The sequence below is a fragment of the Austrofundulus limnaeus genome, unplaced genomic scaffold (genome assembly GCF_001266775.1).
Source record: "Austrofundulus limnaeus strain Quisiro unplaced genomic scaffold, Austrofundulus_limnaeus-1.0 Scaffold33, whole genome shotgun sequence".
NCBI lineage: Eukaryota > Metazoa > Chordata > Actinopteri > Cyprinodontiformes > Rivulidae > Austrofundulus > Austrofundulus limnaeus.
In genome coordinates, this window is record NW_013952435.1 from 1,245,917 (window position 1) to 1,254,344 (window position 8,428).

Genomic DNA, 8,428 nt, shown 5'->3' on the forward strand with positions numbered 1-8,428 from the left:
ATACAAACACATATTTACATTTATAGCTTTTTTCCACAAAAAATCGTCCTTTTAATATTTGAGACTTATAAACTTTATAGACTACATCTCAATTTCAGCCTTTTTTTTTATCTTATTGGTTCAAATGGTCAAATTCCAGTCAGTGAAGCAGAATTAAACACAAGTCTTTTCACAGTTCGCCCAAACTTCTAACTAAGAAAAGTTATAACTCACTCCCCCACATATGTGAATATCCTGGCACGAGAAAAGTACAGAATGTTTTTTTCCTTTAAGTTATCAAATCGGCTGTACAATTTGTCAGAAAGTGCCAAGAAAGCACACCCTGAGAACAAACACACACATCAGCTATCTCTGAACATTAGCTCAATGTGGTCCAATCATTAATCAGTCCTTCGATCATTAACTAAATCTCAACTAACTTATTAACAATTAGGTGGAGCCACCAGATACGCAGTTGTAAAATCATCACACTAGTTTATAGAGGCTGTTTGCATCTTTCTGTGTTAAAGCCGGTCAAAGGGCTAAACTTGTGAATTGTTACATAATTCGGTGTTACTGATAGAAATGATTAACTCTATTTTTATTTGTCCTGCTGTTCCAGCTTTGTTAAAAGCCGCAGTCATCTGTCAACAGTAACAGAGACAGGAAGTGCAGCGACGTCTGTCAGGAGATTAGCATTTAATGTTTTCACTCACCATGATTGTGATGTTGTCTCAGAGGACAGGAGACCAATCGTAATAATCTAAGCAGCTAAAAGTAGCGATGGCTCTCTTTTACCTGAACCATTATTTAGACCTGAAGCAAGCTTCTGAAGGTTAAAATATCAATAAGGTCAAAGCTRTGCAACCACAGCCACAGGAAATGTTCTTTAAGGAGAGCAAATGCAAGTGTAAAAAAAAAGAAGAAGAAATAACGCAGCACATAACGGCCGTGGAGGAAATGTAAGAATCGATCTAGCTTGGCGCAGGGCCTGATTGAACGCACCGAATGGGAATCGCCATAAAGACGAAGCTGCTCCACATCATTACAGTTTTATGCCCATCACTCAGATTTCCATTTTCTGCTCCTGCCTGACATGTCTGCTCTGTGTGGGTAATGGCTGCTATCCACTCCTAACGTCATAATCAAAGGCCAAGCGTTGGTTGAAACAATGCATATCACCAGACAGAAGTCAAAAATAGTACAAAATAGTACTAGCAATGGTAATAAATATGAAAGAACTCTGTTTTATATATGTTATATTTTTGTCCCTAGACATGCAAATATTAGCCTTTATAATTATATATGTATATAAAGGCTAATGTTTAATTATATATATATATATATATATATATACATACATGTGTGTGTGTATGTTTGTGTGTGTGCGTAAGGCACAATTTTATTATGTAAAATATAAAGGCTAATATTTGCATTTTTAGGTAAAAAATATTTAAGAAAATTAAAACAGGTTTCTTTCATATTAAATACCACTGCTAGTACTATTTTGTACTATTTTTGACTTGTGTACAATTTTGCTTTATATTTTTATTTGTAAATTCCTGTAAAAGTAACCTAAATGTATTCTGTGTATATATTGATATTACTTTACCTATCAAAATAGCATAATTATTATATGAATGTCCATTATAAGTGTGCCATTTTAACATGTCTCACCTTTACAACAAAAAAATCTGTTTGAAAATCCGATCAAAATTGACCAAGTTATGGTTATTTAAATAGTAAACACACCACACACATTCATGTTAAGAGTGGACGAGCTTCCTGTCCCAAGATGGCCGCCGTGTGAGGACGTCGGTCTAGATTGGCCAACAGCGGGGATGATTTATCTAGCCTTTATAAATATCTATGATTGTCTGTAGCCCCAATGAGCAGTAAACTGAGGGGGCGGGACAAGACATCTGTCAATCATTCTGTGCTGTGACAGTTATTAAATGAACAGGGCTGTGAAACGTTAGCCATTTGGAAAGACTCTGGGATTTTCTCGAGACCGTTTGGCACCAGCTTTGTTGTAAATTTAACAAAATGTGATAAAATGTTTTTAATTTGTTTTTTGGGTGCTTTAACATTTTTGTTGTAAACACCAGGGAGGGCTTAGTCCACTTACACCAGCCATACCTGACCAGTATAATATGCTGAAATACAAAATACTTTGTTAATATTTCCATGGTTAAATTGTTTCTACTGCAAGTTAGATGCGTAACGACACAGTTTCCTTTTCCTGCCTACTGCTTCCTTGTAAATCACAACCAGGTACCCAAAACTCCCTTATTTATCGGATGATTACACACGCAGAAACCTGGAAATCCTGCAGAACGAAAGAAACATTTCTTCAGGTGACAGATTTGCTCACAAATGAGTTCTGGTTCCCGCTTGTCGTACTGGTTTTTAATCAACTGCTTCTGCCTCAGACTGCGCTGCAGAATCATTTCACACTTTTTTGTACTTTTTCAACACGTTTGTTTGGGTCCTGTGAAAGCTTCCTCTCTGTCAAAACGTGTGACTGGATGTCAGGACGTCCTGGTAATCCCAGTAAAAAATGTAAAAGTCTCTAAGCTCTTTGTGATTTCTGTCTTGAAGGAAACCTGAAAATGCACGAGGAGCTGGAGGAACTCGTGGCGGACTTCCTCGGCGTGGAGTCCTCCATGACGTTTGGGATGGGTTTCGCCACCAACTCCATGAACATTCCAGCTCTGGTTGGCAAGGTGAAGGAATTCCTGCTGATGCCTGGGTGTCATTTTTAAAATAGCACAATAGATATGAATGTAATTAGTTGAGCTTTTGTTCCTTTTCTGGCATATGGCCTAAATTAATAAAAAAAAGACAACTTAGCTTTGCTTCGAACAACTCCCAACCACCTGGGTTAATTAAAATTATAATTAAACATTACAGTAGCCTGGAGGAAATGGCTCGGGGCATGCAAAGCATGGGTTCAAACACGCACAGCAACACCAGCAAGTTTTTCCTYTTGAAAACTACTGCAGGGCCCGACTGCTGACTTTGGCTTTTTGGCACGTCTGCCTGGTTTGAACCGGGGGGCCACCGGGAACCCCAGGCAATAAATAATATAAGTAATTTTGATTTGATTGGACGGGGAGATGGTTCAAGTCAGTGGTCTTTTATTTAAATCGATCCACCTGAAGTGATTTTTTTCTCTAGCAAAGGTCCAGAATACATAATTGTAATTTATTGAAAGCCGTGTAGAAAAAGCTAAAAAAGAATTACCGTAAAAGCTAGAAAAGCTGTCCCACTGGAGGTAGCAGTGGGACTATTTAACTGCTAGCTCAGTCCTACGGGGACAGGAAGTGCCAGGACAGGCCTGTCAATGCAAGGCGGGACCAGCATCAGAGTGACAGCTGCTGGCAGACCAGAGTCCAGGGAAGGCTGACCCCCAGGCCAGACCGAGCAGATCTGTCACAGAGTCCACATCAACCCCTCACCCCCCGACAAGTTTCCACTCAGATTAAAGCAGCCAAACGCTCGGAGCTTCAGTGTTAAATATGCTAATGCTCTTCAGAGAATTTCTTGGAACAACTGAATTAATTTGCATGCTCATACAGTAGCACTGTAATCTGGACATGAGAAATGGTAGCACGTATGTAGGTTAAAATTCAGACATCAAAGGGGAAAAAAAGCATGTTCTGAATACACATTTCTACCAAGACATAAATGATAGTGATTAAAACAAAAATGGGGGCAGGGCAAAGAAAAGGCTGACAAGTAATAGGCCGTGTAAATCTTTTTTACTGCGCTGCACACGGAACATCCTTACATAACAGGATTTTTTTGTCTTAAAGCTGAAACACAAGTAAAAGCAAGTAATCTTTCAAAGTGAAATAAAAAACAGAAAATGTATTTCATCTTTTCATTCATAAATAATTTATACCAACAGTGTTATTGTGTGAACGCTTCACAAGCATTCACACTATTGAGGTAATTGTTTCTTCCGTACATTTGTTGGCACGTATCTCGTGCCGCAATTTTTGTGTTATTTTAACATCAAAACGTTCAGCTCCTTCAGGACATTCCGGCAATGACTTTTGATATTTCAGCTGTTCATACATTTTTGAATATTTCACTTTTTCGGCCACATTTTTCCCATTGAAAATTAATGAAGCTATTTGAACATCCTTAAAATCCTTCAAAATGTTTCTAAAGATTTACAGCACCTTACACGTTTTTTCTGGTTCTGCTCTTTTTAACTTCCTTGTGCTAATTTTAGCTACTTATTTGCTAATTTGAGCTTTTTTTCTTCTATTATAGCTATAATTCTGCTTCTTTCTGCTATTCTTCTGCTGTTTTCTGCCTTTCTTTCTGCTAATTTGAGCTATTTATGCTTCTTACTTATGCTTTCTGCTATTTGTAGCTATTGGCTGCAATTTTAGTTAATGTTCAGCTGTTATTAACTAAAGTTAGCTTTTTTAAGCTAATTTCACATTTTGGTGGCTATTTCAGCTTCTTTCTGCTTAGTTCAGCAAACTTGTGCTCCTTATGCTAATTTAGTAATTTGCAGCTACATTTTAGCTGCTTTACTGCACAATTTGGCTGTTTTAGATATTTAATAGCAAATTGTCACATTTTTGTACTTTGATGAATTTTTTCTGTTAATTACCGCATTTATTCAAGTATAATATGTAAAATTAAATCCATAAAATCCTCCATAAAGTTGGGGGGGGGGGAGGGGGTAGTACTATACTCGGATAAATATTTTTACTTATGTATTTTARCTKMAWTMWCRRMWTSMYTSAGTCCGGAAATGAGACCRCGTTGTAAAAAGCAGTTGAAACGAGCTTACCTCTGACACTCCTCCGTGCTTCAGAGCGAGATAATRACAGATCCAGGCAGGCGACATGATGTAAAAAAGGGGAAAAGCAGTCCTGCACCTTAGTAATGATAATGAACTAATGACATTAGCGTGTGACCGGGCCGCTCCTCCAACAGCAAACACATGTTCGTCTGTAATGGCTGCATCTACCGGTGTTCTGAAAAAGTTTGTATCCCTGAAAAAACATTTCCCCACCAGAGGGGGCGCTCGCGAGTAGGAAGTAATCTGCTTTTCTCCCACAAGATGGTCCAAATCTCTCATGAAGTCTCTGACTTTTGTGTTGGAGCCTCCTGGTGGACTATGTGTAAAATGCCAGAATTCATATGATGCTGCTACAGCTGATATATATTTGTTGTCAAAATACCTTTTAGTACTTTTGTTGTTAAAATAAAATGAACAGTCCAATGATCATTTTACTGATCTGTATAAAGACTGCAAAGGCTGAAAAATCTTGAAGTCTGTATGAAATTGGAGGTAGTTTGAGGATTAATTTTTTAATGCTTTTTAAGCTAAAAAAAGGGGGGTCGTATTATACATGAGATCATATTATACACGAATAAATACGGTAAATCTAAAACACTTTTTTATGTGCTGTTAGTGAATTTCCTCATCATTATACATAAATATTTATGGAACTGGTTTGTGAAAGCTGAACAGGTTTTTGCTGATTTTCAGGGCTGTCTGATTCTGAGCGACGAGCTCAACCACACGTCGCTCATCTTGGGGGCCAGACTGTCAGGAGCGACGATCCGGGTGTTCAAACACAACAGTAAGTCCAAATAGTTTTAGTTAATCATCAAGATCTCTACTGTCACACTGACACACATCTGCAGCTGAAATCTCTGACATTATTTAGCTACTCTTACACTTTTAGCTCACATATTCCCAAACCGTTGCTGCTGTGAGGAACCGAACAGGATAGCTTGTTGCTAAAGCACAACACAAGAACTTTTCTCTTCCTGAAACACAACACCAGGAGCAAGTCAGTCCTTCGGCTGCAAATCTGTCCTGACAGGTACAAGCTCAGTCAATTCTGGGTGTACCGATCAGACCCCAGAGGCTTGTCCGAAGGTAATCCACCACCAGGCTCCTGAGAAGCTGAGCCCTAAACATTCAGACCCAGACATCTATGAGAGAAAAACAAATAAAGCTGTATGTTTTTGAGTTTAATGTTGCAGCTGGTATCGCTGTGAGAAGCATTGATTTGTTTCTTTAAACAGAAAGAATTTCATGCTGCAGAAAAAAAGTAAACAAGTTTGTCCGGTTCAGCAATATCAGGCACGTGGATCAAACTTGTCACGTTTTCACCTCCCTTTATTATTTAGGATTTTATTGTATTTGTTTCCTTGTGGTATATCACTATATTTATTTATTTATTTTTATTTATCGACCTAGCAGCATTTGTGCAGCGTGAGGGGCAGAGCAAGGACAACACGATGCGGTCACATTTTATGGATATTCGCAGCTCGTGTGAGCTCCTGTGTCATACTGAGGCAGAGATAAGAATCCGGTCGTTCTGCATCTCACGTCAGACCCGGTTTATCCTACATCAGAGCGAAACTGTGAAATAATCTGTTCCTCTTTCTAGTCTGCTCACCTTCACCTAGATTTTTAGGAACATCTTGTTCCGTGGCATTTCAGGGAAGGGAAATTAACAACAACTGGTGTCTGTTTTTCTTTTTTTTAATATGCTGAGGCAGTGATATCAATCACAGAGACAGACCATCACCATTTGGATTGCAGTTGGTCTTTAAATACTGTTTCTGCAGCTACAGCTGGTTCATACTGCCATCTGCTGGTGAGCACTGGAATGTCGTTGCACTTGTTTCATCTGGTGAAATATAAATAAAAACACCTAAAGTTTAGTGTCCAGGAGCAACAGAGTCAGAGCAGAAGGATTTACCTGTCCAGGTGTAAAGTGGGTTAATCAGTAATCTTGTTTAAGGTGCCTGAGTGCAAAGGTGTTTCTGTCAAATAAAGCCATGCAGTATTTTGTAAATGGGTGGAAATGACTGCTGTGTGTTCTGTTTGCTTTGAGTTTACTGCAGTTTGATGTCATCACTGTAAAACGTTTGTGTGTTCTTGAATCAGACATGCTGAGTCTGGAGAAGATGCTTAAAGAAGCCGTCAGCTCAGGACAGCCCCGGACCCACAGGCCCTGGAAGAAGATCCTCATCATGGTGGAAGGCATCTACAGGTCAGCTGTTCTTCCACAAACCTCAGATTATTATTATTTATAGWCAAACACTCTGCTGTTTTTGGACTTTTCATCACAGCCCAGAACTGATTACCTTTCGTCGAGCCGGTTCAAGATGGTTCCCAAGTGGCTTCAGAAGACAGAAATAACTCGAGAATTTGCATTTCCTTCAAAAACGCGAAAGTTTTTCTGAAAGCTGCCGAAGAAGCTGAAAATATTTAATAGCAAAGCTGTTAAAGTGACTTAAATTTGAACAGCTGACTTTTGCTGAAARTAGGAAAACAAAAGTAAACAGAAGCAGAAACAAGCTGAAATTATTAGATGAGTGGTGAACGGAGAGAAAAAATGCTCACAAACAAGAAAAGAAGAACAAAAATGTTTAAATTTGTTATAAAATAGCTAAAGCAAAGAAAAACTGGTTAAAAAGTAGCTTAAAAAGCTGAAGATGCAGAAAGAGCATGTTTGTTGGAATAAGTTGTAAGAAGCTGAAATTCTCACAAAACAGGTGGATTTAGATGAAAAAAACTAAAATTAGCTGAACATAGCTACAAAGCATCTAAAAAAGCAAAAAACAGCTGGAATTAGTTGAACTCAGCTAAAATAATCATAAAAGCTTAAATTAACAAAACGAAGAACTGGAAAAAGCAGAAAAAAATTAAATTTGAAAAAAAAAATACACGTTGAAAGAAGCTGAAATTTTCACAAAAAAGTGAACTTAGATGTAAAAAAGCTAAAATTAGCTGAAAGTAGCTACAAGTAGCTAAAAAAGCAGAAAACTGCTGAAATTTGCAAAAATCAGCTAAAAGAAGCATAAAAGCTTAAAGTAACAGAAAGAATAATTGAAAAGAGCCGAAAGATAGCTGAAAAAGAAAAAAAGGTTGAAAGAAGCTGAAATTAGCACAAAGCAGAAACAGAACAAAAGTCAAACAGTAAAGATTTCTAAACATTTTAAACGGTTTCAGGGACGTTAAGCTCCATTTATTTTCAATGAGAAAAAAAATTGCAGAAAAAGCTCAACGGCCACRAAGTATAAACTGCTGAAAGACCAAAAGTCGTAGCTCCAAATATGCTTCGTAGCTACATACACGAATTGTTGAAACAGCACAAAACTTGTGGAACAGGTTGGATGCTGACAACTCATGTTAGTGACATGAATGCTCAGTAGCTCACCRTCACCACTGGTATGGTAGTAGCTGAGAGTCATCCTCATGGCGTACTCTGAGCACTAACACATCTCACAAAGTAACGCTAGGACTTTCTTTTGATTTGAGCTTTCAGGAGAGTTTTTAGCTTTTTTTTTGTAACCTTTGGTTTTCAACAGTTTCCCTTCCTCCTCTTTGAACAATAGACTGTGTGTGTGTGTGTGTGTGTGTGTGTGTGTGTGTGTGTGTGTGTGTGTGTGTGTG

At 38.1% G+C, this 8,428-nt stretch overlaps 1 protein-coding gene across 1 annotated transcript in view; it reads left to right on the forward strand.

Moving 5' to 3' along the window:
- sptlc3 (serine palmitoyltransferase, long chain base subunit 3) overlaps window positions 1-8,428 on the forward strand; it is a gene marked incomplete in the record, with an annotated part of 37,863 nt that overhangs the window by 7,909 nt on the left and 21,526 nt on the right. Inside the window, 3 exon segments of the mRNA XM_014005954.1 lie at window positions 2,581-2,705; window positions 5,501-5,594; window positions 6,917-7,022. Coding sequence (XP_013861408.1) covers window positions 2,581-2,705; window positions 5,501-5,594; window positions 6,917-7,022 — 325 coding nt within the window.